Source organism: Balearica regulorum, chromosome 13 (genome assembly GCF_011004875.1).
Source record: "Balearica regulorum gibbericeps isolate bBalReg1 chromosome 13, bBalReg1.pri, whole genome shotgun sequence".
NCBI classification, from domain to species: Eukaryota; Metazoa; Chordata; class Aves; order Gruiformes; family Gruidae; genus Balearica; species Balearica regulorum.
The window spans coordinates 301770-321631 of NC_046196.1; the positions used below are offsets into that span (position 1 = coordinate 301770).

General features: G+C 56.8%; 3 protein-coding genes across 3 annotated transcripts; all 3 read left to right on the forward strand.

Annotated features, from left to right (window-relative positions):
- Window positions 1-15: 15 nt before the first annotated feature.
- IST1 (IST1 factor associated with ESCRT-III) lies at window positions 16-10094 on the forward strand. The gene is made up of 10 exons (XM_075766051.1): window positions 16-344; window positions 2352-2451; window positions 3127-3307; window positions 3574-3661; window positions 3980-4063; window positions 4471-4581; window positions 4985-5191; window positions 6310-6402; window positions 7595-7640; window positions 8804-10094. The coding sequence occupies exons 2-10, from the start codon at window positions 2364-2366 to the stop codon at window positions 9001-9003; spliced, it is 1098 nt and encodes a 365-aa protein (XP_075622166.1). The 5' UTR covers window positions 16-344; window positions 2352-2363; the 3' UTR covers window positions 9004-10094.
- Window positions 10095-10376: 282 nt separating this feature from the next.
- DHODH (dihydroorotate dehydrogenase (quinone)) lies at window positions 10377-14574 on the forward strand. Its single transcript, XM_075766050.1, has 9 exons — window positions 10377-10449; window positions 10648-10851; window positions 11268-11467; window positions 11657-11739; window positions 12289-12476; window positions 12939-13052; window positions 13407-13560; window positions 13629-13788; window positions 13934-14574. Exons 1-9 carry the CDS (start codon window positions 10432-10434, stop codon window positions 13986-13988), a joined length of 1176 nt encoding a protein of 391 aa, XP_075622165.1. The 5' UTR covers window positions 10377-10431; the 3' UTR covers window positions 13989-14574.
- A 2313-nt stretch (window positions 14575-16887) lies between these two features.
- On the forward strand, window positions 16888-19020 carry LOC104641423 (haptoglobin-like). The gene is made up of 5 exons (XM_010310075.2): window positions 16888-17017; window positions 17367-17428; window positions 17599-17700; window positions 17938-18012; window positions 18219-19020. Exons 1-5 carry the CDS (start codon window positions 17007-17009, stop codon window positions 18980-18982), a joined length of 1014 nt encoding a protein of 337 aa, XP_010308377.2. The 5' UTR covers window positions 16888-17006; the 3' UTR covers window positions 18983-19020.
- The last annotated feature ends 842 nt before the right edge of the window (window positions 19021-19862 follow it).

Sequence of the window (19862 nt, forward strand, 5' to 3'; positions counted from 1 at the left end):
CTGTGCTGCCGGAACCCCTGCGCCGAGGGGCGGGGACCGGCGGGCGCCTATCGGGAGTACTCCTCAGATACTCGAGCGAACAGGATCCCTCCGCTGGGTCATTTAGTCCCTCAGCGCCACTGTCCTCTCGCTTGTGCCGCTGCCGCTTCTTTCTCAGGACGCCGCCGCGTCGGTGCGGCGGGTGCTTCTTGTGGCCTTTCCGCCGTAGCTGCCGCACCAGCTCGGTCGTGTCCCGGGTAAGGAGTGGGGAGTGCCGGCGCCGTGGATCCCTCCGCTCGCGGTGAGGTGGTGCGGCTGGGAGACCGCCATTTTGGGTGCCTGAAGTCTGCGCGGAGGGGCAGGCGGTGAGTGGGGCTGTGGCGGCCGAGCTCGGGGCGATGGGGCGTGCTCGGTTGGCCGAGGAGATGCTGGTAGTGAGGTGGACGCCTTGCCCCAAGTGCCCACTGGCTCGGCTGAGGGCAGGCCCGGGGTCTGCCCCGCCGTGCTGTGGGACGTTCCCTCGGCGCCACCTCGCTTGGGACGGCAGCGAGGAGGCAGAGGGATCTCTCTCCCTCAGCCCCGTCGGGGTGGGGCTGCGCCGGGAAGGCTAACCCAGGGTCTCCTGCGCTGCCTGCGCGCTTCTCTGAAGTAGCCCTGGCCTTTGGGCAGCTACGCGGCGAGTCTCGCCGACTGACTAATACACCTGGAAACCGCCCTAGCAACAGGCTAATTGCTATACGCGTAAGGGTTACTTTCGGTCTGGTCATAGTAGCAGCCTGTCTACAGGAAGGCAAGGTACAGGGAAGGAAGAACTGGATCAGCCTTTCTGCGGCAGCGTCGCCGAGAGCCTTATGCGGGGAAGTGGGGCTAACACAACTTTTTAAAATGACAGGAGGGTGGCTGCGAAAGAATGGCTGGGGAGCTGGCTGCTACTTAATGGCTGTATTTCGAACCAATCTGTTAAAACAGGGGGTTGTTAATCAGAATAGTTAGGTACTTTTACAGAGATATTGCAAGTTGTGCTGAGACTGTTGCTTGCAGCACTATAAAGTTATTTTAATGTTGCAGGAGTACGTTTCAGTCACAGAAGGGCAAAACTTACCTTGTGTGGCATCAGACTTATATCATGCATATGTATTTTTGTAGCAATGGTTTTTTTTGAGCTTGGTTGGCTCTGTGCATCATTGAAATAACTGTATTGTTGTGTGAAAAGACCAGCTAAATAAACTGGATGTACTGTAGATAGTAATAAATCTTATGTAAACCACTAGTTACAGAATGCTATCACTATCCAAAAGTCTGCTCCAGTCTGTCCTTCAGGTACAAGTCAAGGTCTTTCTATGTGGTAGCTCTTAAGGTAGGATTTTTTGATTAACAGTTCTTGGCATAACAAAATGCCATAATAAAGCATCTTCTCAGTTAGTGTTCTCTAGGACTAATAAGTTGATCTGGTTCATGAGAGACTGGAGAAGTACCAGAGCACATGTTCAGTAAGCAGGAAGAGTGTGGGGAATATGGAATGGCAAGTTTTTCCTTCTGATGACAGGACTGTTACAACCTTAGTGTGTACAGTCTTTGGGTTAATGGTACAGCTGTTTTACAACTTGCATATTGATAGGACAGAGGGGGGTTTGGTTCTTGCAGATGACGTTCATGTTTCTTTAAAAATGTTTTGTCAGTGAAGTGAGAGAGGATTTGACTGTGTGATAGTTGTCGCAGATGGCATCTTGAGGCATTGGTTTACTTCCCTCCCCTTTCGAAGTAAGGGAGTGAAAGCATGTCTTCTAGCAGTTATGCTGTTTATTGTGAAATCTGAGGGTCACTTGGGCTTCTCAGAAACCTAGTGCTGAATGGAACCTCAAAATACCATGTCAGTAAGCTCAGCTTACTGAGCTGAGGCACAATCAAATTTTCCTAGACCATTGCTGGTAGATGTTTGTCTAACATTCTTAAAACTTTACTTTGGTATTCACATCAGTGGCTAGTGTCATGTGGCTAGATTAAATAGACCCAGGCCTTTAACTTCTTGTTTTAGGGTATGTTTTCTAACCCTGTACCTGTTTAAGGATAGTCCCAGTTTTTGATCATCTTACATCTGTTTCTGGGGTCAAGATTCAGTCTGTCAGAATGGGAATATCCAGGAAGGTTCTATTTCCTGTTCGCCTTGGTCAGGTGGAGGGTTGTAAAGTGGGAAAGGGAATGATGAGTGGTGTAGGTCCAGTCATTTGTAAATAACCAGATTGAGGAATAGCAGGCCTTTACCTGATTGGAGAAACTGTTTGGCATTTTCCTCAAGCAAAAACAGTAACTGGTGTCCTTCTGGCGTGACCAACAGCTCCTGGTTCACATTAGCTTCCCCTCTTCTCCCACAGAAAGTGTTTATCATGTTGGGCTCTGGGTTCAAGGCTGAGCGCTTGCGAGTCAACCTGCGCCTTGTCATCAATCGCCTCAAACTACTGGAGAAAAAGAAGAGTGAGTATTTGAGGGGGGCAGGTGTGACCCAGGATTCTTTTGGGGCTCAGGAGCTTGAGGAGAAGACTTTTCTGGAGTCAGAGTACTTTCATGGGCCAAGTATGGAGTAGCCTTTTGTTCTTCCTTGCTGGACCCAGGCCTTGCAGTCTGCCCCGGTGTGTGAGTACCCAGAGGAGCAGGCTGGCCACAACGTGGCCTCTGACCACCTTCCTGGCAGGTGTCGGAGTGCAATTTATGGGGTGCATGGGGTGGTAGCCGTGTGCGAAGGGAAGTGCCAGTTTGCCCGGGGGGGGGGTGGCTTTCCTGGGTCTTCTGTGCTCATAGCATAGTGGGGAACTTCCTGGGTGCTGTGGGAGGCTCTCCCCACTTGTGCTGTCCTGCCCTTCCCAGACATAGATGAGATCCATGGTTCTGGTGGACTCTGCAGGGAAGTTGAAGGTGTAGGAGTGCTTCTAGCAGATAAAAGCCCGCTCTCCTTTCTCATGTGAGTCAGTGTGCTAGGACCTAGACACCAGGGCTCCACCAAGCCATGGCTGAATGTCTTGCACTGCAGAGGCTTGATGAAGGGGAGAGAAAAGCTCATGATGGGTTTGTGTGTGGTGGGGGACTTTGGGCGGGTATGGAGGCAGCAGCCCTTGCCAGCACAGTGACTGGCCTTGGGGATATGTGCTGTAGCTGAGTTGGCCCAGAAGGCAAGGAAGGAGATTGCAGATTATCTGGCAGCTGGAAAAGATGAGCGTGCCAGGATTCGTGTGGAGCACATCATCCGTGAAGATTACCTTGTGGAAGCCATGGAGATCCTGGAGCTGTACTGCGATCTGCTGCTAGCCCGCTTTGGCTTGATTCAGTCCATGAAGTAAGCTCTGGCCCAGAGGGAATGCTGTGGGAGAGGGTCCTGGCCCCCTGGGCTTGGGGAGGGGTACTGCTGGGGGCAGGCCTGGGGTATGCAAGGGCACCTGTGTTTGCCTCAGTGTCCTAGGGCCTCCAGAGACCTTTTCTTCCCCGGGCAGGGAAGACTCTGGAGCACAGAATGGAGGACGGGGACTTTGAGGCTAAGCAGATTGAGGGCATCAAATACTAGGTGCTTGATGTGGAGGTAGGATTCCTTTCTGTTGTCCTTAGGGAGCTGGACTCTGGCCTGGCAGAAGCTGTGTCTACACTGATTTGGGCTGCACCACGACTCCAGTCGGAAGTGGCTGAGTTGAAGATTGTGAGTAGGGTTGTTTGAGCGGTGTTGCACGTGCAGGATGGGGGTGATGCTGCCAGAAGCTGGTGGAAGGCTTTGTCTGGGACTCTGTGTCATTAAGGCACAGGACGTGTTTTTATGGGCTCTGCAGATGTAGACCCCAGTATAGGCATCCCTGGAGCATCAGGGATGGCTAAGGCTGCTCAGCTGGGGCACTCAGTAACAGAAATGAGGGCAATCTGGGGGGCAGGGTGTGTGGCTGAAAGGGCTACAGCAGAAGTGCAGTGTGGGGTGGGGGAAAGCAAGGGTGTGCACGTTCCCAAAGTTTCTCTCCTGCTGCAGGTTGCTGATCAGCTGTGTGCCAAGTACAGCAAGGAGTATGGGAAGCTGTGCCGGACAAACCAGATTGGGACAGTCAATGACAGGGTAATGAACTGGTGGAACAATTGCAGCCAGCTGGAGCTGGCAGAACAGACATGCCTGCTGTGGCTTTCTGCCTTTTTCCTCTGGCCAGTGGCTGATGCCTGTGGCTCACTGCAGAGTAGGGTGGGCCAGCTGTGCTGCTAGGGGTCTACCTGCATTGGAGCATGGGAGTGTAGTGCTGAGGTCCCTGGCAGGTGGGGCCCTGCTGCGCTGGCTGTGGATGAAGAGGAGCAGAGCACGTGGAGCCTTGGCCTGTGGTTGCCAGCAGCCTCCTCTGCAGCAGTGCTGTATTGGGAGGAAAGGCCCCCCCAAGGCTGCACTGTGCTCCCACAGCAGGTGGCCCTGGCTGGGACAGAGCTCTGCTGCGCTGCCCCGGTCCCACTGAGTGTCTCTGCACTCTTGTGTTACAGCTAATGCACAAGCTGAGCGTGGAGGCGCCGCCCAAGATTCTGGTGGAGAGATACCTCATTGAGATTGCCAAGAACTACAATGTGCCCTATGAGCCTGACTCAGTGGTGATGGTGAGTGAGGCACCTGTAAGTCTGGAGCTCCCTTCTGTGTTCCAGTTCTGGCTGAAATGTCTTGTTAGTGCTGCGTGGGCTTTCAGAGCACAGAGCTGTGGCATTGCAGCGAACTTGGTGGTAATTGTGCTTTGGTATCTTGTAGACAGTCCTAGCATAGCAGGATCCCTGCTCCTTCCCACAGCTCTGTGGGATGTGGCTGTAGTTAGTCATGCTATAGTCTGGTTCTCTTTCTGATTCCCATTAATACCACTGTGTAGCTGCTGTCTGTTCTGTCCTTCTGTTGTGTCTTTGTTGTGTTGTCCCGTCTCGTCCAGTGACAAATGCTGCATCTGATGCTGTTCAGAGGGCTGTGATCTGAATAGACATGTGTTGGTGAGCAGAATTCTTCCACCCTCTCCAGGCTGAAGCCCCTGCAGGTGGAGAGGCAGATCTGATTGATGTGGGCTTCACAGATGATGTGAAGAAGGGTGGCCCTGGAGGGGGAGGAGGTGGTGGATTTACAGCCCCGCTGGTTGGTCATGATGGAATAGTACCCATGCCAGTGATGATGCCTATGCCTATGCCAACACCAAATCCGCCCTTCTCCTATCCACCTCCAAAGGGACCGGTAAGTGCCTTTGCTTTTAGCATTCCCTTTTTCTGTGGAAGACTCCGATTGTGGTGCTTAGCCCTCTGCCTTCTGACTGGGAACTGTGTGTACCTGTTACCTTGATGTGTCAGAAGGCCATTTTGTTGCTGTGAGGCTGCATGGGATGGAAATTGTTGGCAGTGCAGCTGAAGCTTCATGTTGCTTCTTTGCTGTGGAGGTTCCTACCCATGTTCAGCAGCCCTCTTTGCCTTCAGGGAACAGAGGAGTCCAGACTTAACTCCTAAGACAGTCTTCTGACTGTCAGGCTTTTGACCAGGGGTTGGAGCTGCACTTCGAAGTTGGTAGGCTGGTAGTGTGCCGAGATTCAGTCAAGGAGATCAGGTGAGTTTTGTGGGATGGGAACAGCACAGAAAAATGCGGGAGTGCCCTGCCTTCAGACCTGCAAGGAGAGGGGACCAGGCCAATGGCTCTTGGAAATGATTTGTTGCAAGGGTGGAAGGTGGGAGCTGAGAAGACCACTGTTCTCTGAATTCAGTCATTTACAGGATATCCGTGTAGACTGGAGAGTGGCAGAACAGTGGGATAGCTTGGAGTCTTAATATGTTCCCAGCGATGCTGCAGTATGGGTTTTTTTTGTGGAAAATCTGGGCCAAGTATCATCAACTGGCTGAAGGCCCAGGCATAAATATGCTGAGGACTTGCAGCAGGTCTAGGTCTTTGAGGCACTGTTGTGTTACAGGTAAGAGTAATACAAAGCCTTGAGTGAACTAGAGATGACCTTCCTGTTTTGTGATACTGCACTCAGGAGAAATGGCTCAGGTGTACTTAAGGCAGGCTATTGCCCTTTTTGTCCTGGTACTTCTAATGCCTTGAAAGATAAGTGTTTAGTCATGCTGGTTCTTTAGAATAACCCACAGTCCTGTTAGCTGGGTCTGGTTGCTCAAGGTGACTACATCTGACTTAATACTTGAGAATCTTTTTCTAGTAAATATAAACTATATCAGGTTGGATACTTGCCTGCCTTTATCTTAGACTACTACTTTCTCTGGCTCCCATGGCAGCTATAGGTGTATTGTGTCCCATGGTTGCTCTCCCAGGTGAATAGTCTGGTGCATGACTGCAATTTCTCTGTACAGGAGAACTTCAATGGCCTACCAGTGGGGACCTACCAGCCTTTCACTAACATCCATCCACCACCAATTCCGGCAACCCCACCAACATATGAGTCTGTAAGTGCCTGAGCTGAATCACCATTGTAGGCAGCAGAGGGAACCTCAAAAAGAGTGCAGTGGTAGCTGCAGAAAAGGCAAATGTTCATTAAGCATGTTGCTGTCAACCTTTGGAGCTTTTGGGGGGGTGCTTGGCATTGCTTATGGGTGTGATGACTCACTGAGTACATGTGATGGGAGAATGACTTGTGAAGAGAAGTTCCACATTCAGTTGTGTGTCTTGGCTGCAAAGGAAAGCCAAGGTCTATTTTACTGCATTGTTAAAATGGTGATAAACAGTTAACAAGTAGAGTCCACAGATTCTGGGGTGGTTTTGCAATGTGAAGGGTCTATTGCCTTCAGTCTGTTTAATGATGCCTTTTGAACTAATTCATAGCTAGTCTGGTTGAAAATTTTTGTTGACCCAGATGATGTATATTTAAACACTCTTCCTTACCCAGACTTTTCTCGGACCTTGGGGATGATGAAGGAGAGGCTGGAGTCTTCTCTTTCTATGCTTGTCTGGTTTTGCTGCTGAGTTCTGCCTCTCATTTTGCTTTCAGTGACATTATTCTTGTTTTTGCAGTATCCCGAGTAAGGATGAGCTTAGCCAAGCACCTGTGTGCGCTAACACCTTGTACTAGCTGCACAGCAGTCTTTGAGTCCAGGAGATACAGGCACAGCTGCAGCAGCTGTTAGCTGGGTAGAGAGAGATGACACTGACTGCAGCCCCCAGGGAATGAGGAGTTACACCAGCACAACTGACCGTGCCGTGGGCCTTTGTCCTCCCAATCCACCCAAGACCTGAGGTTGGGGTCATTTTGTACTGTGCTGCTGGCTACAGGGACCTATCGTTTATGAAAGAAAGGACACAGTAGCTGTGATTTCGTGGATGAAGTCTTTTCCCACTTATGTCCTTGATAAATATTTTAGACCTGCTAGTGGACATGCTCTGTTTATCCAGTTCTAGAATGTGGCCAGCAAAGCTGCTTTGATGGACAGGGAGAGAGAGGAAAGTTGAAGCACTGCCTTCTCTTGGGAAGAGAGGCAGATTCTTCTGAGTGTGCTGGTTGTCTTCCTTCTTGGGGAGGTATGGGGTATGCATTGCTCTCCATGTGGATGTGGCTGCTGCTACCCATGAGCAGTGCCTACACACTATGTGATTCTGTACTTGTTAGTAGAGACAGATGTAGTAACTGAGAGTCTCTTCCAGATTGATGAGCCTAATACTGACAAGGATGCATCTGCACCAGTGGCTGGTGAGTATGTCAAGAGGTATGGGAAATATAGAGTGGTTAGCAGCTGTGGTTAGCTTGGGATCCTGGCGTCCCTGGGAGGAAGCTTTCCATACAGGGAACAACTTAACAGATCTTGAGAGCAGGATTTAACTTTAGAGAGGGCTCTGACAGAAATGGAGAGTATCCTCTCAAAACAGAGAGGATGCAGATTTCCGCTGGGAAACTCAAGAACTAGAGTTTGACTTTGGAGTCAGTACTGGGTCTCTAGCTTAAGTTGTCTCATCAGACCGAGTATAGGGCATTGCAGGATAAAATGATAAAGCAACAGCTCTAAGTGATAATATATTTTTATGTGGTGTAAATAGTACCGTTCTGCAGCAACAGAATGAGAGAAGTAGGCGCTAAGAGTGTAGATAGGTTTGCATTAATGTCAGTGTTGAGGTTGCATACAGCAGAGCAGGACTAGGGGAGATAGCTGTTATCCCTTGGTCCATCTGCCTGAAGGCTTGTGAGATGCTTCATGCATTGTAATTGGATCATAACACAATTCTCCTGCCTTGTACAGTGTGATCCTGCTCTGTGTGTTTTGAAAGCATTTGTTATCTCTAGCACTTGATAAGGGTGGAGAGGGTTTTTAGAGTGAGTGGGACCCTTGCCAGCTTCAGCAAGGGTTTCTGACAATCTAGTGGAGTCCTCTGGGGAGCGTTGGTGATGTGTGCTGAAGAAGATAGGCCTATGAGTGCACTGGATCTGGCTGTATGCTTCGGTTTGACAGCTGGGTGACAGCATGTGATACCTGCATGTGTCTTTAGGAGGTGTTGGAAGGAGAAAACTGGGACTTTGAATCCCCATCATGCAGTCCAGCTAGTGTAGGCATGTGGGAGCTTCAGCACACCTACAGCCGGCTATGGGCAGTGGAGGGGGATCTCCTGCTGTCTGGTGCAGCCATAGGATAGGGTCACCAGTCTAGATCTGCCATGCTACTGCCCCTTGCAGCCATATGAACCTGAAACCTTGTGGTTTTCTCCGTTGAGTCTATCTGCAGTTGGAGGTGTGTTACCAGTGGTCCTGTTCAGAAAAATACATTGGTACCACCTTTTTGGTAGAAGGAGCTTTCTTTTGTGTGGCTCTGGTGAGAGCGTGATGATGGTGAGGTGAAATTACATTTCTCTTATTCTAAATAGGTCCTGGGCCCAAGCCAGAAGCTTCTCCTAAACCAAGAGCTGGAGCTCCTAATACCTTTGATAACTTTGTGCTGCCTGAATTGCCATCCGTGCCAGATACGCTGCCAACAGCATCTGCCGGTGCCAACTCTTCTGCCTCTGAAGACATTGACTTTGATGATCTTTCTCGGAGATTTGAAGAGCTAAAGAAGAAGACCTAAAACTGACTGGGCTGTAACCCCAATGTGAGGGGCAGGAGCTGTGACAGCTTCTTCTCTCTGCAACACTCCCCTTGAAATTGGTTTCCTGTATTAACCTCAAATGAACACGCTCTTCTTTTTGAGCTCTCTTCCTGCTGTACTTAAACCAAGTGCTGCCGCTTTCCCAATCTTTGTTGCTCCAGGAGGTGAACTGTGGGGAATCTTGTGAAACTGGAGCAGGGAACAGCCTGTCAGTCTGGGTAGCTATACAGGAAAGCTGTGCTTGACATTCTGGATGCTGTTCCTGGCTGCCTCTGCAGTGGCTTTGCTCCCCTTCCCACATAGAAGGGAGGCGAAGGGTGAAACGCGACGGGGCTTTCTCTTCTCCTGTGGTGGTCTCAAGGGCAGCATCATCTACAAGCTGCTCCTCTCTGCTTGATGGCCTGTATGGTAAGGGTGATAAAGGCCCTTTGGTAAGACTTCTGACTAATTGGGGCAGAGGCAGGGAATACGGTCATGAGGAGACGTGGTGTTGCCCTTGAGGCTGTGCAGCATGCTGGCACTTCTGCCATCTCCCTGGCTCCAGCTGTATCTGGCTGCAGCTTGCCTGATGTCATCTTTCGCTCCCACTGGACTCTTGGGGAGCCCTCCGTGGCCTTGGCTGCGTTCTCCGTAAGAGGTCTGTTCACAGGAGGGCAGCACTACGCTTTCCCATTCAGTGGTGTGTTCTGCCTGAACTTTGCTGGGAGCATGAGCTGGCCAGGCAGAGGGCTGGCAGAGCGATGCAGCCTGTGCTGGCTGTGCCGTGGGCTGCACCAGCTCCTTTGTCAGCGGGCACTGAATGACGCCGGAGAGCTGGGGTCTAGGGGACTCTGACGGGATGGGTGGCAGTGACCTGGCTTACCCCGGGCAAGGGGCTGGGAGATCCCTGGCCTGAGCGCTGGCTGTTCCCGTCAGCCAGGGTGGCTCGTGTGCGCGGGGATGCCGCTGAGTGTGATGTGCTCTCTTCTGCATATCTGTACATAACACTTTCACACGATTTTTCTTCGGAGTTTTGGGTTGATTTGTACCTTATGGGTTGGTTCCTAATAAAGTCTAGGGTTGTGAGCGGCTGTGTCCGAGCGGGCCGTGGGATGCTCTTACTGTGGGGTGGCCGTGCCCCGCGTGGGGAGCGGGCGGTGGGGGACGCTGCCGCCGTGGTCGCGCGGAGCCTCGCTCGGGTCCGTCGCCGCGCCCGCCCGTGGGTGGGGTCAGGGCGGTCTCACTCCAGCCCCCGCCCCCGCCGTGTGGGGTCTCCAGTGGTGGTTGGGGCACACACACCCCCCCGCCGCCACCCGGCCGCCCACTTCTCAAGTCCCGCTGCGTCTCTATTGGCTGGTGGGGGACCGGCCTCCGCCAATCACCGAGTCGGGATACCGGAAGTGCCGCTCCACGTGTGGGCCTGAGCAGATGGCGGCGCCGCTGCGCGTGAGCGGCCGGCGGGCTTCGGGGCGGTTCGGGGGGGGGGGGGGCCGAGCGGGGCCGAACTTGGCCGGGGGCGGCTGGGGCTGGAGCGGGCAGTGCCGGGGAGGGGGACGAGGCGGGATGGGATGGGGCCGGTATGGGGTACAGCCGGGGCGGGGGATCGGGGCCGGGGCCGGTGCTGATGCTGACCACCTCGCGCAGGGGCGGCTGCGGATGCTGGCGGCGGCGCTGGGAGGCTGCGGGCTGCTGCTGGGCTCGGCGCTGGCGGCGGGCGACGAGCGGCTCTACGCGGCGGCAGTGATGCCCGCGCTCCGCGCCCTCCCCCCCGAGGCCGCCCACGGCCTGGCCCTGCGCGTCGCCGCCTTCGGGCTGCTGCCACCTTCCCGTCCCGACGGCCCCGCGCTGGTGCGGCTCTGTGGCGGGGGAGACCGGGGGCGGGGTGGCCGAGGTGCGGTTCAGGGGCCGGGGCGGGGGGGTGATAGCCGGTGGGGGGGTGTTAGGGGCGTGGGCAGGCGGCCGGGTCCCAGGGTGACCCCAGACCTGTCGCGGTCCATGGGGGGCGATGAGCTCTGCCAGCCAGCGGAGGTGCCCAGCAGGGCTCCTGGGGCGGCCCAGGGTGCAGGAGATGTCTCCGGCGGGAGCCGTGGGTCCCCCTGGGCAGGCACCTGCTGAGGACACCCTGCGAGGCAGAGGGAGGGGAGGGGGCCGGGGCTGCTCCTGCGGGGGCTGGAGCCAGGTGCTGGCTGTGGCTCCTGGTGTCGGTGGGCTCTGGCCCTCCTGGTTCCTGGCTGCCAGTGTGTGACCCAGCCCCTGCCCCGCAGGAGGTGCGAGTCCTCGGAAGACAGTTCTGCAACCCGGTGGGCCTGGCAGCTGGCTTCGACAAGCAGGGCGAGGCTGTGGACGGGCTGTACAAGATGGGTTTTGGCTTTGTGGAAGTAGGGACTGTCACACCCAAGCCCCAGGAGGGGAACCCCAGACCCAGGGTCTTCCGGCTGGTGGAGGATGAGGCAGTCATTAACAGGTGGGGTCTGAGGGTGGCTGCTCTGCGGTGTCCCACAGACCGCCCGCTGAGAGAGAGGGCATGTATTTTGGTGGTCCCGGGTCTGTGGTCTGTGCTGCAGAGACCATATATCTCCCTTCTGTTTCTCCTGTGTCCTGCTCAGGACTTGTGGACACCAGCCAGCCCTGAACCTTGTCTGTTCTGGTGCAGGTATGGATTCAACAGCCATGGGCATGTTGCAGTGGAGCGCAGGCTGCGGGCCCGCCGGGAGACACAGCTCAGGCTTACTGGTGGTGAGACAAACTTATAAGCCTTTGCTCTTGGGGTCTGCAGGGTGGGTTTGCGGGTCTTCCAGGTAGCTGTAGCTGTAGCCACAAAAGGTATGTAATGCTAGCATCCAGGCACAGGAAAGCCCTGGCCAGAGCAGGGTGCATTCGAACAGCCCGAACCTTCTTGGGGCTGTAGCCTCTCCCCATTGGGACTGTGACCAGGTGCCTTTCTCCTGCCATTTTCTCTGTGACAGAGGCTCTGCTTGCTGCTTTAGGCAGGACATGTCTGCTGAGACTAGTCAAAGCCAATGGGGCCCCAGCTGGGCAGTTTCCGAGGGCAGCCTCTGCCGTGTGGCCAGGCTGGAGGCTGCAGTGCCGGGAGGTGCTTACCAGGGCAGCTATGGTGATGCTGCTGTGGCTGCAGGACAGTCCCAGGCCTGCCCCCATGCAGCACGTGGGCTGCTTATCCCTGTCTTGATTTTAGCTGGTCCTGGGGCCTCCCTTGTTGGGTGCTCTGGCCCCTTGGGTGGTGATTGGTCCTGCTGCCCCGGTTCAGCCATGTCTGTGTTCCAGCGGGGATGCCCCTCGGAGTCAACCTGGGCAAGAACAAGAGCTCTACCGATGCTGCAGCTGACTACGTGGCTGGGGTCCGGACACTGGGCCCTTTGGCTGACTACTTGGTTGTGAACGTGTCCAGCCCAAACACCCCAGGGCTGCGGGACCTGCAGGGCAAGGCTGAACTGCGGGACCTGCTGACCAAGGTGGGTGACCCTCACAGCCAGCCTGAACCACAGCTGCAGCACTGGATGCATCCCATCCCCTGGCAGTGCCTGCTCTGCTCCAGCCGTTGGGTCTGCCCCAGCGCAAGGAGGAGTGTGGTGGGCAGAGCCACCAAGATGTCCCCTGATCAGCTGCTGACACTGAGTTCACTGGGGCACCGTACTCCAGCAAAGGGCGTGTGAACAGTGAGGCATTGTCCTCTGCTCTGCTCCTGCTAGGGGGCAGCGAGCCAGCCACCCCACGGCATCAGGAGTCACTGTGGTCCTGTGCAGGTCGTGTGCCTCAATCCCTGTACCATAGGGTGCCTGTCCTGTCGGCAGCACCAAGTAAGGAGAGCAGGGCCTGTCCCTGTGCTGCCTGTGGCGGTGGGTGCACGCGTCTCCTCGGTCCGGAGGTGTTCCCCCACCATGCGCTGCTCTGTGCCCCCATGTGTGTCCCTGCAGGTGCTGGCAGAGAGGGACATGTTGCCCTGTGAGCGCAAGCCAGCTGTGCTGGTGAAGATTGCCCCTGATCTCACCATGCAGGACAAGCAGGACATTGCTAGTGTCATCTGCGAGGTGAGGAGGCAGTAAGGGGAGGCTGGCGAAGAGCTGGGTTGGTGTGCCTCCTGCCTCATCTCACATGGCACGGTGGCAGGACTGCAGTGCTCCTGGCAAGTCACCTCTCTGAAGGGACAGACAGACCTGCAGCACTCTGCCTGCCGTAAGGACAGTGTCCTGAGTAGCTCTGAGTCTGTGAGGGCCTGCATGCATCACCCAGACCTTGGGGATAGTCCAGGCAATGGGGGCAGCTGCTTTGTCCACGGGCTTGTTGCTGGGGCGCTTTCCGCAGGGGTGCTGGCCTGGCAGCTTGAGGATGACAGTGGGGGGCTGCTCGTGGCAGCTGTGTCTTCATGCTGCTTCCCCCCTCAGCTAGGTGTGGATGGGCTGATTGTCAGCAACACAACCGTGAGCCGCCCCAGCAGCCTCCAGAGCAGGCAGCGCACAGAGCCTGGGGGCCTCAGCGGGAAGCCCCTGCGGGAGCTCTCCACACAGACCATCAGGGAGATGTACTCCCTCACCCAAGGTAGGAGCAGGGCTTGGGGACATGTGCTGGTGTTGCCGGGGCTGTCCTGACATTATGCCTGCCCACAGGCCGGGTGCCCATCATCGGGGTAGGTGGGGTGAGCAGCGGGCACGATGCCCTGGAGAAGATCCGTGCTGGAGCCTCGCTTGTGCAGATGTACACGGCACTTGTGTACCACGGGCCGCCAGTGGTGGGGGCGGTGAAGTGGGAACTGGAGGAGCTGCTGAGGTGAGTGAGGGGCCAGGCACCTCACCAGGGAGCCTGTGGGCCCAGAGTGGCTCTGAGCAGCCACGTGCTGGTGCACAAGCAGTGGTACTGTGGGGCTGAGCTGCAGTGCAGGCCAGCCCAGCCGTCACATGCTGTCTCTGGTTAGGGAGCAGGGGTTCAAGAATGTCATGGAGGCAGTTGGAGCAGATCACCGATGCTGACACGCTGCAGAACCAAGGTCTAGCCAGGAGGAACCACGGCCAAGCAGGGACAGGTCTGACATTTCCAGTGCCGGGCAGGCTGGGACTGAGCTGAGATCCTGGTCCCAGCCCCTGAGAGGGGTCAGTGATGGGTGAAGGTGGGGCTGTGCTGGGTGGGGAGCAGGGGAGGGGGTCTCCGCCCTGGTGCCACTGTCCAGGGCCATATTTTGGCTTTCCTGTGGGTTGCACTCCCCAGCAGAAAGCAGTGCTGGGTAAGGCTCTGCTGGGCAGTGAGGAAGGCCTCTGAAGGGACAGTGCTGCACAGGCTGTAGGCAGTCCTGTGCCCTGGCTCCTGCTACAGCACTTCCCTGTGGAGGGCACCTTCCCTGGTGTTACTGCCCAGAGCTGTGGGCCAAGCAGTGTATTGGGTGTCCATCCTGCCAAGGACCCTGCAGCCCGTGCTGACTGCTCTGGCTGGCGCTCGGTCCTCCTGCACTGCAGCCTCTGCAGGAGGGTCTGCCCTCCTCCCCTCTCTGCACATGGTCCTGTAACAAACCTGCAGGCCCTGGGTCCTGCCCGAGTGTCAATAAATGTTTGGCTCACCTGGTCCTGTGTGCTGCTCTGGGGACACCCCTTGGGTCAGAGGGATGCAGCCTGGCTGTCCTCAGCTGTTCCCAGGCAGTGCATCCTTTCCTGGTGGTAGAAGCTGCAGGGTAGCTGGGCTCTGGGATGGATCCACACAAAGCTCACCAGAGCTGCCCTTGCAGAGACCTCTGCCTGAGGCTGGGCCCTTGGGAGGTGCTGGGCACCGTTTCTTCTCTTTGCTGCCAGTACATAAATGTTTGGAGACAGCTGCAGTTACACCCTGTCACTTGTTATGGAAAGGCCTTGTTTGTTCATGCTTCTGGAAGGTGTCAGTTTTGTCTTTGGGGCCTCCAGTGTTGACCGCTGCTTTACCCCGGACTCCCTGCAGTCTCAGGCCTTTCTTGAGCAACACAGCTTAACTCGGACACAGTGTTCCCTCTGCGGCCTCTCGCAATCCACCCTGCAGAGCAGGATTGCATCACAACACTCCACCAAAACTGTTTACAGGAGGAGCGAGAATGCTGACCCGGCTCTTGGTGGCCCTCAGCTCACATCAGGGCTGTCACCTGCCTGCTCCCCTGCTTCCACAGCACTCTGCACCAGCCTCTTCATTTCCTAGATTCTTGGCTTTGGATAGGTGGTGCTTATTGCTGCTCTAACAGGGATGTGACCTGGTCCATTGGCCAAGGTTTTGATGTGCTTTCTCTGGAGAGGGCCTGGGAGACGCTCTCCCATTCTGAAGGTGGCTGTCATGCCTGTGGGAGTGCGAGCCTGAGTTTCACCTTGTCCCATGGCACTCTTGTCTGTGCTCTAAAGCTGGTTAGAACTTGGAGGCATTTGATGCCGTGCACTGCCACAGCAGTCACTGGTGGCGTTGGCCTCAAGCATGGCCTTGAGCTGCTGTAGCCCAGGGTGTGGGCTGTGGTCCATGCCCCACGGACAGGCTGAGTCACCTTCTCCCACCTTCCTGCAGGCAGTCCCTTTGTCCAAGCTAACCTTGAGGCTGCCAAGTGGGCACCAAGGCACAGTTGTATGTTGCTTTTTTCCCCCTGCCAGGGCATGGCAGTCTCCTCTGGAGGGAGAAGCCTGCTGCAGTGGCACAGTGTTATCTAAGCCTGCTATCATCAAATGCCACAGCATCTTTCAAAGTGCTGGTGTGGTTCAAGGATCTGAGCTGTCAAGCCCTGATGGGTCCTGTGCTGGGTTCTAGTCTTCTGTGTTTCAAGTGTGGTTGCATGAGTTTGGTCCTGGGCCAGAGATGTCAAGCCCTTCATTGCTTAGGGGGACAGACTAAGAGATGGGAAGAAGCTTGCACAGGATTAGAAAGCCTTCTTCTGGAGTGTCTGTGACCAGACACAGATGTTCCTCCTGAGCCTGAAGGACTGGAGCGTCCAAAGGGCAGGAGGGGCCCTGGTGAGACCCCCGGCAGGCCAGGCTTCGATGGTTCAGGGCTAGGGCTGGGGCTGGCCCCACACGCTCCAGATAGTTTTTGGGCTGGCCTTACTGCAACACTGGCACCCTGGGGTAGGTAAGAGGGCGGGTGCATGTCCCCTCTCCTCTGTTCTGCCCCTTAGTTGTGCTCCTGCTGGAAGCAGACTCTGCTCGTCGGAGCAGGCTGATGTGCTCTGGCCATCTTTGTGTGCTGTGCTCTGCCCCGTGCCCTTGCTGCTGGCCAGCGATTGCTGCTGAGTTCCCGTAAGGCTGGGCTGGGCCCCTGCCTCTGCTAGTAAACAACCTGCACCCGAGGGGTCAGGGACTGCTGGCATGTGGGGCTGGAGCCTGCTGAGCGGGAAGGGATGGGCACTGGTGGGAGGAGGTTGGCTTGGCCGCAGTCCCTTGGAACCTGCAGCGAGCTGGCGTGGGATGTGCTGCACGCCTCGGCCAGCCAGGCCGGCGCTGAGCCCCGCTGCACCTCAGCTGTGCGGAGTGGCTAGCACAGTGCGCCCTGGCTGTAGGGGCAGCCAGGCACAGGATGGGATGGCACTGGGCTCCTGTGCCCCGGCTTCACCTGCCAGCACTGGTGCAGCTGCCTGCACCCTGTGGGGCTGCCGGGTGCCTCCACAAGGACTGTTCTAGGTGGTGGCACAGGGCAGTTTTGCAGGGGGCAGGGGCAGGCTCTTGCTTTCTGTGAACCTCAGCTGGTGTCATAACGCCAGGGCACCAGCATCTGCAGCCAGATCCCTCCCTGCATATTTGTAACTGCAAAATCCCAGAAACTCTTGGCATGCTGGCTTCCCATGGGGGCTTGGCAGGCTTCTCGGGAGCCTCTGCCAGGCTGGCTGTGAGCCTGGTGGGGCTTTTTGTGCTCCTCCTGCTGGGAAAGGTGCTGGCTGCATACAGCAGGGTCAGGAGGTCTGGAGCACCAGGGCAAGAGAAGTGGCAATAAAAGGGATGAGGAGAGAGCCCTGAACAGCATCGACCTGCAGAAGGAGGCTGCTTTGAGGAGAGGGAACTATGAGCATGGGGTGAGTGATGTTGATTTGTCCCTGCATGTACTTGGTGCTGTGTCTGTCCTGCTTGCCAGGCTGAGGACCTGGCCCTGCTGTGGGCTGCGGCAGGACGTGTGTTGGGCCTGGAAGCGCTCTGGGTCCCAACTCTGCAGCCTTGTTCCTCCACAGCAGCAGGGTCCAGGTCTGGCCCAGGTGATTTCTCCAGGCTGTGTCTGATGGGCAAGGGTCAGCCCTCTGCCCTCCCTGGAAAGGAGCCACAGGGACAGGGTGCGAGCCTGGCCAGGGCATTGGTCCTGGTGGAGCCCACTGACTGGGAGGAGGGGGGTAGGAGCCCTCTGCTGATGGTGCCCTGTCTCCCCTGCAGACCTGCAGTGATCCTGATTGCTGGCCTGGCCTGGACCGTGCTGGAGACTGCAATTGCCACCGGTACCTTCCAGGGCACGGGTGGGAGCACTGGGGCTCGGACGAAGCCAGGGGCACCTTGGCAGGGAGCAGGTGTGGGGCTGGGAAGACACGACTGGGGAGGGATCTGCCGGAGGTGGGGGTGATGTCCTGGGCTGGGTCTTCTGGGCCAGCTGAGCATCCTCTACCTGCAGAATGGAGCTGTGCAAAGCCTGCGGAGATTGAACATGGCTATGTGGAGCACCTGATCAAGTATCACTGCAACCCATACTACCAGCTGCGCGGCTCTGGTGATGGTGAGGCGTGTGGCATGGGCACAGCACCCGGGGATGGGGCTTGTCCCTGGCTCCAGGGGATGCATGGGGCTGTCCCAATGCTGGATGATGCAGCCCCCCACCTTCCTCAGGGGTATGAGTAGCTGCCCCTGATCACCCAAGCCCTGGGGAGGTACAAGTACCTCTGTGCCTCCCTGGCTGTGGGGCCTTTCCCCTCCCTTGCAAGGCAGGGGTGCTGACTCTGGTTTCCTCCCAAAGGCACGTACAAGTGTGACGAGGATCATGCGTGGGTAAGCCCTGAAGCTGGCAAGGAGGTGCCTGTCTGCGAGCCAGGTGAGAGCACAGCATCAGGGGCTGGGGCTGCAAGGCGCAGGGTAGGTGGCGGGCTGTGAGCAGTCTGTCTGGACAGCTGAAGGGCTGCAGGGGCTGCTCGCAACCCCCATCTTCAGTGCTGCTCCCTGGGGCTGCGGTGGGCCAGGAGGCATCTGGTTCCTGCCGGCCTCAGAGGGCTCATCAGGGCTCTGCTCTGCCCTGTGCAGTGTGCGGTAAGCCGAAGAACCCCCCCAGGCAGATGCAGCGCATCATCGGGGGCCTGCTGGCTAGGAAGGGCAGCTTCCCTTGGCAGGGCCGGCTGGTGACCCGCCACAATCTCACTGTGGGGGCCACACTCATTGGTGACCAGTGGCTGCTGACCACGGGCAGGAATGTCTACCTGAACCACACTGAGAACACCAAGCCAGAGGAGATCGCCCCTACGCTGCAGCTCTTCCTGGGCAGCCAGAAGCAGCCTGCCTTGGGCATTGAGCGTGTGGTGCTGCACCCCAGCTACCCAGAGGCTGTGGATCTGGCCCTGCTGAAGCTGAAGCAGAAGGTGCTCCTTGGAGAGGAGGTGATGCCTATCTGCCTGCCCCAGAAAGACTATGTGCACCCAGGGCGGGTGGGTTACGTCTCAGGCTGGGGCCGTGGTGCCACCTTTGCCTTTCCCAACATGCTGAAGTATGTAATGCTGCCGGTGGCAGAGGGTGAGAGCTGCAGGCAGTATTACGAGGCGCGGAATGAGTCCTACTGGGTCCAGCCCATCCTCAGCAATGACACCTTCTGTGTGGGCATGAGCGAGCTGCGGGAGGACACGTGCTACGGGGATGCCGGTGGCGCCTTTGCCGTGCAGGACCCCGATGATGACACCTGGTACGCGGCCGGCATCCTCAGCTACGACAAGACCTGCACGGCCGCCAAGTACGGCGTATACGTGGACGTGCAGCGTGTCCTGGCCTGGGTCAAGGAGACGGTGGCGGCTGGCTGAGGTGGGGCTGTGGGGGAATAAAACTGCCCTATGCCTGACCGCAGGCTCTGTCTGTCTGTGCGCAGCACTGCAGGGGTGTGCACACATGTGTGTCCGTGCGGGGAGGTGAGCGTGTGCACACGTATGTGTCCGTGTGGGGAGGTGAGAGTGTGCACACATGCGTGTCCATGCAGGGAGGTGAGCGTGTGCACACGTACGTGTCTGTGCAGGGAGGTGAGCGTGTGCACACATGCGTGTCCATGTGGTGAGGTGAGAGCGTGCACGCGTATGTGTCCATGCAGGGAGGTGAGAGCGTGCACACCTGTGTGTCTGTGCGGGGAGGTGAGCGTGTGCACATGTATGTGTCCGTGTGGGGAGGTGAGCGTGTGCACACCTGTGTGTCCGTGTGGGGAGGTGAGCGTGTGCACACCTGTGTGTCCGTGTGGGGAGGTGAGCGTGTGCATGCGTACGTGTCCATGCGGGGAGGTGAGTGTGTGCACACCTGTGTGTCTGTGCGGGGAGGTGAGCGTGTGCACACGTATGTGTCCGTGCGGGGAGGTGAGTGTGTGCACACCTGTGTGTCTGTGCGGGGAGGTGAGCGTGTGCACGCGTACGTGTCCATGCGGGGAGGTGAGTGTGTGCACACCTGTGTGTCCATGCGGGGAGGTGAGTGTGTGCACACCTGTGTGTCTGTGCGGGGAGGTGAGCGTGTGCACGCGTATGTGTCCATGCGGGGAGGTGAGTGTGTGCACACCTGTGTGTCTGTGCGGGGAGGTGAGCGTGTGCACACGTATGTGTCCGTGCGGGGAGGTGAGTGTGTGCACACCTGTGTGTCTGTGCGGGGAGGTGAGCATGTGCACACGTATGTGTCCGTGCGGGGAGGTGAGTGTGTGCACACCTG